At 37.3% G+C, this 15,748-nt stretch overlaps 1 protein-coding gene across 1 annotated transcript in view; it reads right to left on the reverse strand.

The window, feature by feature from the left end:
• Positions 1 to 15,748, reverse strand: part of MTUS1 (microtubule associated scaffold protein 1) — a 104,255-nt gene that overhangs the window by 74,467 nt on the left and 14,040 nt on the right. The window contains exons 2-3 of the mRNA XM_081959252.1: positions 2,102 to 4,215; positions 139 to 319 (exon numbers count right to left, since the gene is read on the reverse strand). Of these exons, the coding sequence (XP_081815378.1) occupies positions 139 to 319; positions 2,102 to 4,087 (2,167 nt within the window). The 5' untranslated portion in view covers positions 4,088 to 4,215. The remainder of the gene's footprint in view (positions 1 to 138; positions 320 to 2,101; positions 4,216 to 15,748) is intronic.

The following is a 15,748-nucleotide window of genomic DNA, read 5'->3' on the forward strand; positions in this document are numbered from 1 at the left end:
CTTAGGATGTGGTGTTTAGGAAAAACACTGACAATTCAATTAATTTTAGTGAATATATTTTTCAAACTTATATTAATTGAAACACCATGTTGTCATACATTCTGAACAAGAATGATAATAGACAAAAATGTTTCTCACCAGAGTTTGATGATACAACGTGTCTTTGAGGAGATGAAAGTTTGGTCGCATGAGTATTTTTACTCTCACTTCCTCTCCTAGAAGGGAATGCAATTTTATATGGCGGTACATTCCTTACAGGAACAGGACTGCCTTTAGGAAAACCTTGTCCTTGTGCGATGTCTGTTTTAGACAAAGAAGCCTGCATGATTTAATACCATATGGAAAAAACAAAGAGATAGGGAGAATAAGTGTAGAAACATGTATATTCTTACTCTCATAATGTAGAGCACAAAGTAACTACTGCTAATGAAGCATTGTTCACTTGATTATATGTGTTAGTAAGGTCTGCCTCAATTTTTCCATACAGTAGCTACATACTTTTTGTTAATGATAGTTATCCATGCATTCTTGATTAAGCAGAGAAGGGGACTAACAGTCATAATATGGCAGCACTATTTCTGGCACTTAGTTGTGTGTGTTTGGAATATGTAAAGATAAGTGTCTGTTGCTCCAAATAATCTAATGTTGTAGTTAACTCTTTGTGGTAAGCATCAAGATTTTTCCCTAACATGCCACAAATGTCCCCAAATATTGTTGGAGTGAAACAACAGTTTCTTCCATGAAATTTCAGCTGTTCATGGAGACCCAAAAAGCTTGCAACTCAGCATTCAGAGCAGAAGCAATCAGTGGGTGCTGGAGTAAGCCCTGTTAGGAATCTAAATTGTGAATATACATATCCACGTTTAAAATGTTATTAAATACCAATATTAAGTTTGTAATGCTAGCACTCAATCATTTTTATACCAATATTTAAGGCAGACTCATCAACATACTTTTAACTAGCATTAGCGTGTTTGCTGGAAGCTTGCTAAAAATTCTCATTGCAAAACATAAGTGGCTGCATATTAACCAGATTGTTGGGTTGGTTTGATAATGCCAGATTATTTACTCATATTTTTTTTGTTTCAGGGCAAAAGGATTTGCAAAATATGAAATGGTGTTAATGCTGAACTGAAAGCTAGGAAATGTTATTTTGCAGCACTGTGTTGTATTAATTGCATTCTTAAAACAATCTACATTAAGCCACAGATAGATTACAATAAGATTAGATGATTAGATTAGATTCAAATTGTAAACAAACTAGCTCTTTTGTATTAGACTTATAGTGGATAGACATATCCAATCTTCAATAAGATGTAATTTTGCAGCATAAGGCTCAATAAAAAAGATAAGGAAAACATGCTAACTACTGTAGTCTGTGAGTTTTGTGTTAGCATTTGTCTTCAGTGTTTAAAGTAGAAACAGGCAGCAGCTAAACCATATGTAGTTTGTAGCTATTAAGTTACAAACCAACATTGCATGGTAAACATGAAAAAGTGAACAAGTATTGGACAACAATACATACAATGTCTCAAATTTTTAAAAATAATATCCAGTGGAAACCAGAATTTATAAATTTTATCAAAATAAATTCTATATTTTTTATATAAATCTAGAAAGCTTGTATGATCTTTTTGCTGACAATGGGTAAAATTGAACTGGTGATTCCTAGGTTTGTCAACTATAATGGACTGAATATGTGAAGTTGGGAAATATATAATGCAGTTTTAAAGAGAGAAATAATAAAAATTTAGCAACTCATATAAAGAAAGTCGGAAACTGCTTTTTTAACTCTTTCTATCTGATTCTGGTACTTTTATCTTTTTTACATGTTTGCTCTTGTTTCTCTTTTAACTATGTAAAGCCATTCAATAAAAATATATATTAAAAAACCTAAAGCAGCATTAGCAATGTTTATAATGAATACTATTTACGGGAAAATATGGTTTTACCCTTTCTGCCTTTAAAATCAAGGTGGTAAAGTCATAACCTCAGAAATAAAGTGATTTTCAGTTCAAGAACATGCAACCAGTGAAAAACATGGCTTGAACATCAGATTAAGAATATATACATGCAGTACATAATGCACACATAAACTCACCGAACAAAATTGCACTAGTCCATGGCCATTGTTTGTAACCTCTTGGGTAGATGCCTCACTTGGAATCTCCGTACAATCATTTGATTGCTTGTTTTCTAGAGCTCTCTGGCAGCTACTCACAGCCCAAGGCTGAATCAAAGTTTCTGCATTGTCCATCCCTTCACTTGGTGACCCACCATAATTCTGGGGGCTCATTAAAGCCATAGGGAAGCATGATTGACTAAGATGCTTTGCTCTCTCAACCTGATCCACATTCTGCTTTAACACTGGTTTTGGACTCTTCTGAGAAACATTTTCAGAATAAGTTGTAGCATGCACACCTTGGCTAGGAAGCTGTTTATTAAAATGTTGCTTATGAGTCTTATTCATAGGTGTTTCTGCTTTGGTGCCTTTATCCAAGTCCTTTTTTTTCCTCAGTGCTGCAAACAAAAAGGATGGTTGCTTTGGCGAGGAAGACAAGGAGGAGGAGGAAGCATTAGATAGTTGCGGAGATCTTGGACCTGTTTTTAGAGCAGCACTGTCCTTACATTGTGACACAGACCTGGATACAACTTTTGGCTTAATGTTTTTAAAATTTGGTTTTGGAAAGCTCACAATTTCTGCTTTCCTGGCTTTGGTTATAGTAGCTATAAAAGGAGATCTCTTTGTTGATTTTACTGCAATTTGTTCAGAATTATTTTTAAGGGAAGGACTTCTAGGGTGATCTTTCACCAAGGGAGTATTCTTTCCAGGTTTAGATCCCTCACCAGGATCATCTCGCATGGAAACCACAGCAAAAGTTGCATTTTTTGACCCCACAGGAGGCGGAGAGGTCAAGCTATGTTCATTGGGTGGGGAGCTGGAAACAATGAAAGTTGCTTGACAGTCGTGCTCAGAGCGAGCAACTCTTTCTGCCTTTGGTGTATCATTTTGTATTTGCTCAGGTATTTCACTAGGTCCCGTCAACAAGGCTTCGTTTTCTTTGAAAAGAGTCTGGATTTTGGTCATGTGCACTTCATCTTCACAAAATTCCTGTTCGGAAGGCTCATCAAAGCTTTCAATGACTAAACGGCAAACATCATGTATGTCATCATCTTTACTAGCCCCAGCCATCCATTTATTTTCATCTTGCTCAGGAGTGCTATGCATATATTTCCTATGTTTGACTTTGCACATATCAAACTGTTCTGGTTCTGATAATTGCTTACTGTAAGAACCAGCATCCTGCTGTCCTTGCTTTTCAGGCTGTTCGCTATTCTGTGAAACTAAATCAATATAATTAGTGATCTCATCTGCTGCCATGGAAAGGGGAATAGATTGCACACCCTTATCTAGATACATATCTGGTGCATTTGAATTGATGAAAACCTGTAGGCTAGGAGAGCCAGAGTATTCACAGGTGAAAGTTTCACCTAATTCCCTAGGACTGACTGCTACCTCATAACATTTACTTATTGTATCCCCCAAATTTGTCATTGTAATTAAATTTGTATTAGCATCTTCCTGTTCTATTTGGGCACTTCCTAATTCATGTTGTGCTTCAGTAGTGCTCTTTTCCTTAGAGGCCAGGGGCACTAAATTCATGAGATCTGTCTGGCAATAAGACATTGATTTCCTACTACTACAATTCTGAAAAGGTTCCTTTGCAAGGCTTTCTTTGCCACAGCCCTCTGACTCCAGAAAAGTCTGATTCATGGAATCCATGTAAAATTGTTCCTTTGAAAAAGAGTACTGTGCGGTCTTCGGGTCTGAAGTCCCCATGCAAATATAATCATTGGGAGCTTTCTGCAAGTCTTGCTCTTCAATGCATGAACTTGAAACAATGGTTTTGAGCCCAGCTGTATCCTTAAATATTGTACAACCTTCATGTTCTACTCCTTGGTGAGGATGACTAACAGTGCTTCCATTCCAAGATCCGTTGGTGTTACTCACACATCTGTTGCCATTTTCATCCCTGATGATTAAAGGTGACTGCAAGACTTTTTCCTCTACTTTCTCCACATTCATTTTTTATTCTTTCTGTCCTGTCATTCTGGTAATCTGTAAAATTGTCTTGGTTTTATTTTTAAGGAGGTCCTCTTCAGTTTAATTCATTTTTCATAACTGTAGGATTCCCAATTAAATTCGGTTCTGATCTAGAATTGGATAAATTGAAAAAGTAGGTCAAATGATAATCTGTTCTTCAAATTGCAATGTAATTGGGTATATATTATACTAAGCACACATTGCTGAATATACTTAGTGTAGCACGTGCAAAAAAAACCTAATTAGTTTTAGACATCAGCACAGAATTTATTGAACATTATCTCATTTGTGTTATTTTCTGATTGTATTCAAAAGAAGCTGTTTATCCACCAAATATGCAATTTTCAGACAATTTTTTAAAAAGAAAATAGTAGTTTGATGGAATTTTGATGGGAAAAGGGGCAAAGGACACAATAATAATAATTTAAGGAATAAGAGTTAACTTACTTTCTCAAAGTACCAACATAGATCAAACCCCTACACATTTGGGGGGAATAGAACAAATGGGTACAATATAAACTCATTCTTAAGCACCTGTGTTTAAGATAAAGTAGTTTGACCTTGAGTCACTGTTAATATTTAACACTCTTCTGATCTGACCCACAAAAATAGGTGTTTATTTATAGAATTCTGAGGATCAAGTTTTGAAGAAATTGTATCTTTATTAACAAATACAGGAGGGATCCCTAAAATCTTCTGGGTAAAATTAGATTCTTTAAATTGAAAATGTAGAAGAATGAAAGTTAGGTATAAACCAGTCATTTTGCTTAATTGTCTTCCAGAAGTTTAACTTAACTTTTGGAAGGTGAAATAACTTAGTTAATGTTTATCTTCTGCTCATGTTGAAGAAAAATGTTGCCACAATATTCTCTATCAGCCTGATACCCTTCAGAATCAGTAGGGTACTGTTTGCATCATAATGTAGCCATGGAAAGCTAACTTGCTATACAGGTACGGTAGTTGTTACAACCTGTTCTCTAAGTGACCATTTGAAATTATAAGAGCACAAAAAAACCTGATTAACAACAGGTCCTCACATTTACAATTGTTGCATCCCCACAGTCACATGATCTTACTTACTTACTTACTTAGATTCAGTTAATGTGGTTTGCTTAACAAGCATGGCAGAATGGTTGTAAAATCAGGTGTGACCCACTAAGCTGCCTTGCTTAGCAACAGAAATGGTGGTCCCAATTTTGGTTGTAAGTCAACGACTAGTTATAGTACCTTATCCATTCCTCCATGAGCTACAAAAAACCTGAACAGACTTCTTTAATTATGTACATGTGTTACTGTAGGTACAAGAAATTTATCCATTTTCCTAGCTTAAGTTTAATGTGCAATGCACTACAGTAGAAAATTACACCTGAACAAACATATTTTGTTCATACTTCTCTGCATTCAGTAAGTGTTTTTGATCCCCTAACCAATACTGTATTATTTTCTATAGATTAGTTAACCATTAGTTACTTAGTTACTTATAGTGGTATAGTAACTAATAGTTACTATACTACTAATGGTATAGTAGTAACCATTTCTTAAAAAGTTATATTATATAATGTAACTTTTTAAGAAATGGTTACCACTATATCATTATTAAAATATAATGGATTTTAAACTGATGTTATATTTTAAACTGTTATTAGAAATTCTCAATGTATTGTATTCAGTACTGTGTAAAGTACTGTAAAGTAAATTTGTAAAATATCACAAATTTATCAGGAATCTAGAAAATGTCACAATTTAATCATATCATATAAATGAGGAATTTCTCATTTCAAATTAGGAATTTTGCTGAATCTCTCCCACTTTTCACCCTTCCATTTATGTTATAAAACTGCACAAAACTGAAAATAATATTGGAACTGGGAAGAATAGAAATGTTTATAATATATAATAAAAAAATTGGATAAAGTTTATTAGGAAAAAAACAAAATAGATGTTTTATAGTAAATATTCAGTGTTTTGAATTTCTCTTCACTATTACCATTATTGAGAGCCAGTTTGGTGTAGTGGTTAAGGCACCAAGCTAGAAACCAGGAGATTGAGTTCTAGTCCTGCCTTAAGCATAAAGTCAGCAGGGCGACCAGTTATTCACTCTTAGCTCTAGGAAGAAGGAAATTGCAAACCACTTCCCAAATTCTTTCCAAGAAAAACGCAGGGACTTATTTGTTAGCATGGTATGTTTACCTATGATTAAATTAACCATGGTTTGCTCAATTAATCCCACATTCTGGATTGCACAATCCAATGAATTATAGGGGTTGAATTCCTACAACCTGCAAGAATAAAATGTGATTATTTATTGGTTCAAGTATTGTATGAATCCAGTCAATATTACCAAAGAAGATACTAAGAGCTGCGGTGGTGCAGTGGTTAGAATGCAGTACTGCAGGCTACTTCTGCTGATCACCATCTGTCAGCAGTTTGGCAGATTGAATCTCACCAGGCTCAAGGTTGATTCAGCCTTCAATCCTTCCAACGTGGGTAAAATAAGGACCCAGATTGTAGGGGGCAGTATGCTGACTCTGTAAACCGCTTAGAGGGGGCTGTAAAAATACTGTGAAGCAGTATATAAGTCTAAGTGCTATTGCTAAGCAGAAAAGTAATTAAATATAAATTTAATTGGTCATTTTTATCCTCTTTGTTATGCTATCAGTTCAGTTTCTTAAAACAAAATCAAATATTTCAAGATGTTTTTCTTTTCCTTGTATCACCATGACAAGATGCACAATTTATCCTTCTATATTATTTCAGGATTGATGCATTTAATTTTTGCAGGAATATAATTACTAGCAACCTTCTTCTTTTTCCTTATTAGTTATTTTTTGCAGATTCCTATTTTTTTTCCAAGTTGAACAACTACAGAGATCACATTCCTGTCAATCCTGATGTGTTTTACATAGGAAGCAGATGTATTGCAAATAAGAACCACAAAGTTCCTTCCAGCTATATTTTCATAACAAGTGTTTTTGAAATGTGCAGTTGGCTACACCCTTGTTGTTGTTGTTGTTGTTGTTTCTTGGTACAGTTGATTTCTCCAGCACCTACAATTTGAGATTCACCCCAAAGTTTCATGAATCATCTTTAGAAATAATATCCTTTCTTTGATAATAATTTATTCAGTAGATATATTTGAATATACTCTTAGCTACCAAAATCCCTACTATAATCCTTTGATATGGCAAACTATAGGTTGGACAGCTAAGCATAACAATGTGCTTAACCATATCATTAGGACACAAATTCAGGCAAATGTTCAATCAAACCTGTTTAGACTTTAGACTTCTTGCAAATGAAACCTTAACTGTCTAGGTCAACTCATTGCCTATGAGGAACCAATAATGCTTTGCATAATCATATGCAAGTGGAAGGATTTAAATATTTCATAGTGCTAGTGTGATACAGATTCAGAAACTAAGATTTTTTTGCACAGAAATGACAAGACTGAAAAATCTACATAGCAGAAATATCAAATCAAGAATTGTGAAGAATAAAACCCATTTTTGAAATAGTTGCAAATGAGTTTCTGGAATAAAATTATACAATAATGCCAGCAAAATTAGGATTACATTAAAACTGCAACAATTCCAATTAGTATTAAAATAACAACAAGTATTAATTTCTGTGAGCAAAACAGGCTTTGGGACATCTTTCATATTTCATGAAACAAAAAGATGTAACAATCATGGTCAGAATAAAGCCAGAAATCTCCTCCAGCTAGCTAAAAAGTTAAGTTTTATTTATCCAAGAATTCACATTCATCAAAGACATTAAACTCTTGCACACATTTTATAAAGTGCACTGAGCCTGAGAAATCCCATTGGAATGATACTTCAAAAATGCAAATTCCTGGGGGAGCTTATTCAAAAGTCTTAGGATTTACTTATATTTTGCTTGTGAAGGGAAAGAGATAACATGTTATTCCAACAGTAACCATGCATTACTAATAATGGCCAAACCATGGGAGAATTTTTCAGGATTCTTGCTTAAACGGGAATGAGTCGGAAGGGCCCCTTGCATACACCAAACATTTTGCCAATCAGTCAGAATTAAATGCTGAAGATTCTTTACTAGAATCTATAAAAAGCAGCTATTTTCTTTTTTCTGTCTTTTCACACTCAAGGAAAACTATGCAGAAAAAACAATGACAATATGTTTGAAACAAAGTTTAACCAGAAAATAAGCAATGCTTTTGGGAAAGAATCGTGTATTTGTTTTTGGTCTTTAGGAAACAAGTTTTTCTTATTACTTGAAAACAATGTGATATGTCAAAGCAACAATATGACAAAATATTGGAAGCAGAACTGTCACAGTACTTTTCAGTTAAATATTTATCTGCAAATTCAAAAAATGTTCTATAGTTGCTTTGTATGGAAACCAGTTTTTTTTTAAATAGTAGATCCAGTAAACTATATTGGAATATGTTTTCTACTTTTACCTTTACCTTTACCTTTTATTTCGATTTTTATACCGCCCCCTCTCCCCAAAGGGACTCGGGGCGGTGTACAGTCAAATGAAATAGATAAAATAGACTACAAACATGGAAACATAAAAACATAGAAGAGGAGGCAATACAACACTGTACAGGTAAAGCAGATAAAAACAGTATATAAACAATCCTAAAAAATACCCAATTAAAATTACCCAGTTAAAATATATCTGCCAAGAGGTATAATGAGGTTATGAATGGTCCAGGCCGGCTAAACGGAACAGGTGAGTCTTCAGTTTTCGTCGAAAGGAGAGAAAGTCGGTGGTGGTTCTGATATGGGGGGGGGGGGAGGTCATTCCAGAGGGTTGGGCCCATCACAGAGAAGGCTCTACTCCTAGGTGTCGCCCGTTGGCACTGCCTAGTGGACGGCACCCGGAGGAGCCCCTCCCTGTGAGAGCGAATCGGTCGCAGGGAAGTGTGTGGTAGGATGCGAACAAGCTCACAAATTCTTCCTACTCTTTAGCTTGTCAAATGCAATAGGGTATATTATAATACATTTTTAAGTATGTTGAATTATTCTGCTGAAAAAAAGCTATTTGGGCCATCAATTGCTTGTACCTTGTACAAGTAAACCTACCAATTGGATACAGAATTTTGGTCTTAAGTCAATGCGGTCATAAATTGAGTCATTACATCGACAGACCTGATTTTATGACCATTTTTACTATGGTGGTTGAGCAGATTACTATGCTTATTAAGCAAATTCAGGTTCCCCACTGGACATTTTTGCCGATCATAAATCATGATCCACAGGATGCTGCAATTTACTGTAAATGAAATGAAAACCAGTTGCCAAGTGCATGAATTGTGATTACATGATTGCAGGGGTAGTGCAACAGCTGTAAGTGCTACTACAAGTAATAAAGTATATTCTCCAAGGCTATCATAACTTTGAACCATAATTAAAATGAATCATTGTAAATAAAAGACTATCATAGAAACTGAAATTAAGGCATTCCTTACCAATAGCTCTCTAGCTTCAACTTTAATAAATAAACCCATTATCAAAATTGCTCAATATTACAAAGCCCTTCTAATCTGTCTTCTTGTCCCTTATGCTGGAGTGACAAAGAACAGGTCCTTTTACCTCCTTTACGCAAATTTTTTCGGGTGCCGAACCAGTAGTAATGCCGGCAGGAATGCACCCCTGACTACAATCTAATACTGTATAGTTACAGTGTCTGAAAGAAAGTTCCTCTGAATTCACAAACTTTATTTTGATAAGACATCCATGACTGTATTGGAAAAGTTCCTCTCAACAATTCAAGAGCTCTGCATATTTCTGTGGTTATTCACTATTTTTCAGTTTTTTGCTGCACTATAACTGCTTGATTTATATCCTTTTTTAAAAAATCTAACCAGAATAAATAACGCAGCTAACATAAAATTATAAAGGACATAAACATTAAAATAGTCATAAAACAATTTTAAGAGCCTTGGTTAAATAGATAAAACTTAACTATTTGTTTGTAAACAGTGGACATTCCATATCTTGGAAATATCTCAGAAAAGGTATTGCAAAAGGATATATTTGTAAAAGTGTGTCTTCTGCATATCTTACTGGTCACGGATACATAATGTGAGATGACATTTCAGGTAGTCTGGCTCTAAGCTATTTAGAATTTAAAAATCTTAGTACCTACTCCCTGGAATTGTCTGGAAAAATAATTAGAAACCAGTATAGATTTTTCAGTGTGGCCATAATACAATTCTGACCATCCACATCAGGAATTATCTTTACATATTCCATTAATGGTAACCTATGGATAATGGTTAAGGGGCTATCTACAATATATAATGGTAGTTTAATCTATACAAGTTGTTCTCGACTTATGACCACAATTGGGTCCGGAATTTTTGTTGCTAAGTGAGACATTTGTTAAGTGAGTTCTGCTCCATTTTATAACCCTTCTTGCAACAATTAAGTCAATCAGTGAAGTTGTTAAGGTAGTAAACACAGTGAATCTGGCTTCCCCATTGATTATGATTTTCAGAGGTTTGCAAAAAGAGATCACATGATCTCAGGACACTGCAATGGTGATAAATATGAGTCAGTTGCCAAGCATTTTAATTTTGATCATGTGATCATGGGGATGTTGATCATGGGTCATCAGTGTTAAAAAATGACCATATGTCCCTTTTTTCAGTGCTTTTGTAACTTCCAAATGATCACTAAATGAACTGTTGTAAGCCAAGGACTACCTGTAATCTTTTTTAGTTTAAGTCCAAACTCATAGTCTAGTTACTCTAACTCAGTGGTTCCCAAACTTTTTCAGTCCACCGCCCCCTTGGTGCTACAAACTGATCCTCAGTGCCCCCCACCCAGTGGTGGAATTCAAAATTTTTTACGACCGGTTCTGTGGGCGTGGCTTGATGCGCGTGGCTGGGGGAGTCATGTGACTGGGTGGTTTGCATGAAGGAATAAAGATAGTAACAGTAAAATTCAAAACTGTAACAATTAATTGCACATTTATTCAAAATCCAATTTAAAAACCTTTGTAGTTAGTTAATTCAACAAAATTGTTGAACATGATCCAGTGATACCAGGTTTTCAAAGTCTGATAGTCATTTTTGAAGAACCTTAGTAACTAGTAACTTAGTAAACTTAGCAAAATTTAGTAACTACTTCACTGTTCAGTAAATTCTTAATGTGATGGATGGGCTTGATGAAGTGATACCAGTTTCCCAATGTCTGGTTTTAAGTCTCTTAGCAGGAGTCTTAAATCACCACATTCAGTAATCTGGAGTCATTTTCTTTGCTTGGAGACCACACTGAAGCCATGTTCCACCAAATATGATGTTGGAAATGCAACAAGGAGCTTCTTAACCACTGTCCATAGTGCAGGATAGCGATCAGAAATTTCTTTCTGTAACTAAAACTCTTGGTACAATTTCTTGAACTTTGGCTTCAGCTCAATGTCACCAACATTTGCTTGAATTATTTGATGAAATTATTGCATGGTACCTAGGGATTCCCAATATGGAAAGTGAGAATGGGAACATTTTAACTGATCTATATTTTCTTGGGTTATAATTTTCACTAAAGAACCATGGGGATGGAAAGGGAAATATAGACAATGGAGTCCAATCCCCCTCCTCAACAGTTTGGAAGCAAAGAATAACTCTAGCAAAATGTAGCCTTTTACCTCTTTGGGGAATCATTATTTTTTTAATGATAATGATGATGATGATGATGATGATGATGATGATGATGATGATTTTTTATTTTTCCCAATACAACTCATGCAAAGGGTCATCCACAACTACATTACATTTTCCACACTCATATTTGTGATTCCTTATAACCTCTTTAAACTAAACATTTTTAGTACAAATCAACGCATTGACATATATATCACTAATGCAGTTTCCTATCTCTTCCATTGATATAATTAACACCTTATGTATTGAATACAAGTATATCAAGTATAGGTTAAAGATGAATTGAAAAACATCTAATTCAAATGAATAAGCTGTGAATTTATTATATAATCACAGGCACATTGCACTTATAAATCCAAATAAACAAACACTTATGCCTAAGTCCTCTACCCACGCACATTATAAGACAGATAAAACTATCTTAGCTGGCTGTTGTAAATATTACTCTGCTAATTCAACAAGAAATGCTACTGGATGAATTCCTAATGCAGAACACAGGTAAAAGTGATTTTAGCAATTTTCTTCCCAAGTTAATTCAAAATGTATATCCAAATGTTCCTCTTATTTTTTCCCCAAGCACTAGCAAGGATTATATTCAAAACCAGACACTTTTGCTGTGTGTGTGTGTGTGTGTGTGTGTGTGTGTGTGTTTGCTTGCTTGCTTCTGGTCTTGAGTCAGAAGGGCCGGTTGGGACCCCCAGAGGTCATCTAGTCCCACCCCAGACAGCGCCTCACCGCCCCACATTCCCCAGCCCCACCTCCTCTGGGAAGGCTCCAGTGGGGGGGGGGAATGCGGAGCCCCTGCAGAGAGCCCCTGCTGCTCTCCCTCACCCTTCACTCTTACTCCCTCCCTCTCTTCACAGGCCGAGCGGCCGCAGCGTTACTGGGATGGTGAGCATGGATGGACTGTCGGCCCGGGGAGGGGAGGTCTGGCCGCCAGCAAAGGGCTTCCGCTGAGGCACCCCATGCAGGCAAAATAGTGAGCGAGCGAAGGAGGATCAGGCAGGGCACCGAGGCCCCTTCGCCTCCCACTTTGTCTTGATGAGGTCGCTGCAGCTTCTGGGTGCGGACGGACGGAGGTAGCCAGAATGGCCTGGGCAGGCGAGCAGGCGAGCAATGGAGGATCAGGCAGCTCTCTCGCTCGCTCGCCCCCCCGAGCTTCCCCGCCGCTCTGGCTACCTCTGTCTGTCTGCGCCCGCAGCTGCAGCGACCTCATCAAGAAAAAGTGGGAGCAAAGGGAGGTGAAGTGGCCTCCCTTTGATTACTCGCTTCCCCCGCCTGTCCGCACTATGCTAGCCCTGCGCTCACTGATTGGCTGGCTCACCAATCGTCCCGCCCACCTCTAAGAGCCCTATCTATAGAAAGCGAACCAGAAAAAAAGATAACTGGGTTTAGATAGGGCTCTTAGAGGCAGGCGGGGCGATTGGTGAGCCAGCCAATCAATGAGTGGGAAGGCTAGCATAGTGCAGATTGGCGGGGGAAGCGAGCAAAGTTGTTCTGAATAGCTCGCTAGAGGAAGCCACCTCCAGCACTCCTTTGCTGCCCCCCTTGCCTCTTACCGCCCCTCTGCCACCCCCCTTGCCTCTTACTGCCCCCCTAAGCCATCTCACCGCCCCCCAGGGGGCAGTAGCACCCACTTTGGGAACCACTGCTCTAACTGCTTCATCCACTCTATGCTGTAGACCAGAGACCTCCTATTTTTTCAGTCTTGCGGACCAGCGAGGGGGGAAAAATGAATCCACGCGAGTGATGGAAGAACACATCCACAGCTACATTTGCATGAACAGAGGCACAGATCGGACTGTGTGTTCATGTACTCGCCCTCCTGCCACACATTCGCCTGTCTTCTGTGGCCTGGTTTTGAATAGGCTGTGGCCAGATATTGGGTCACAGCCCAGGGATTAGGGATCCCTGCTGTAGACTCATGGTTTTCTATTTCAGAATATTTATTTTTTTCTCATCAAGATTCTGTCCTTGCGGTATTTGGTATAGGACGTGCAGAAACACTGCAGTCACAAATAGATTGGATAGCTTCTACTTTGGAGACAAAGGAAGTTTTAGACAGGGATTTTTCCTTTTATTTCCTTTTATTTTTCAAGAAATGTCACAAGAAAAACCTATTCAATCCTCCTTTTATATTATCACAAGAGCAGTTTTGCTAACGTGTCTCAATAGCATTGTTGCACTATAGCCTATAGTACCAATAAAGCGAATATTTGTAGCTCAGAATATTTGTTGTAATAAAGAGTGTTTGGTACTCTGAACTTGGTTATTTTCTTGAAGATGTTTCATTACCCAAAATAGATAATATCATCAGTGCTAGTAAGCCTATTGTTTTACTGTACTGTATATAATTAGCTATAGTCAAGCTAATTATTTGGGAGGGTCAGAGGAGGAGATGTTTTCTTCTTTAAATCTTAAGCGGTTTTTGTATTTAGACAACAAACACTGGGAATCTACGTAAGCCAAAAAAAAAACAATCCAAATGTTTTTTTAAAAAACCATACTAGAGTAGTTGTTTAAAACAATGCTAAGATACAAGTTGATATCAGAAGCAATAATCTATATCAGAGAAATGTTGCCGTTTTAAAAAACATAACTTGAGTTTATAACATTGTTCATTGTTATTGGCTTTTTCAATATGGATCTATCTATTTTAAAAGGTAAATGTTTCCCCTGTCCAGTCATGTTTGATTCCCACCTTGTCCAAAGACACTTCCGTGCTCATGTGGCAAGCATGATTATACACTGAGATGCACAAAATGCTGTTACCTTCCCACTGAAGTGGTGTTGTAGCCCACCGGCAGCCAGCAGAGCCTCCAGCAGAGTCGGATAGTGAGGAGGTTGGGGAGGAACATGGGCCAGTCCTGGCATCTGAGGAAAGCTCAGACGAGGGCTCTGCATCGGAGGCAGAGAGGGAGCTAGACAGCAGTGAGGCAGAGGAACAGCTGGAGCCTGTTCCCAGTGTGTGCATGCAGAAGACAACTAAGAAAGCACGGACAACTTGGAGGTAAAGCCACACCTTGGAGGTGATTGGCCCCTCCCTTAGGAAACAAAAGAAAAGCAAACCAGAAGTAGGCTTTTGTAGGAAACAATTTGTTCCTTCGGTCGTTTCAAGAGTGGAAAGTTCTGTTTGTGACTATAAGAGTCTCTGTGCCAAGTGTTGCCTTGCCCTGTTTGGAAACTAGTTATCTAGCAGCTCTCCAGCGAGATAAGGTATGTGTTTATAAATATTCCTCTGGAAGATTGGTTGCCTTGCTGACTGTGAATGAAAGGAATTCACAGTTGTGTGCATAAAAGAGGTTTTGCCAAGACTCTGCTTCCTGCTCTTTAAGGAAGCGTAAGTCAGAACAAATGGTACCTATTTATCTACTTGCATTTTCATGCCTTTGAACTACCATACTAGGTTGGCAGAATCTGGGGCAAGTAATGGGAGTTCACTTCTTTGCACAGTGCTTGGGGTCTTGAACATGGGCTGTCAGCTCTCCAGCTGAGAAGGTCAGTGTCTTTAATAACTGAACCAGCACGCCCCCCCTCTATCTATCTTAAGTATCCAAAATGTGTTATTTGATCTAAAAACAAACAAAACACTAGCTTTTGAAATGGTAATAATGGGGCCAGTAAACATGTGCTATGTTTTGGTTTATATGTACCTAACAAGTATTTTCATATTGGCAGGGCCATAGAGCATCCACAGTATATATAATTCAATCAATGCATAATAGCAGCGACAACTTAATTCTATTCAGAACTAATCAGAAATCTCACCAACCTCAACATAGCCTGCACTTACTTCTAGGCAAGCAATTATATGACTATAATCCAAGGAATGTAATGTTACATATGACTAACCAATTGCGTTGTAAATCACCCTGTGAAATTGAATGAATTTTATATTAATGCTTACTGTGTATGATTTTCTTAATATAGTCTGCTACAAGTTTTAAATCTTCCCTCTCCAAACAAGTGCAATGTGCTCTTATTAGATA

The sequence above is a fragment of the Natrix helvetica genome, assembly GCF_964273705.1.
Source record: "Natrix helvetica genome assembly, chromosome: 7".
Classification (NCBI taxonomy): Eukaryota; Metazoa; Chordata; class Lepidosauria; order Squamata; family Natricidae; genus Natrix; species Natrix helvetica.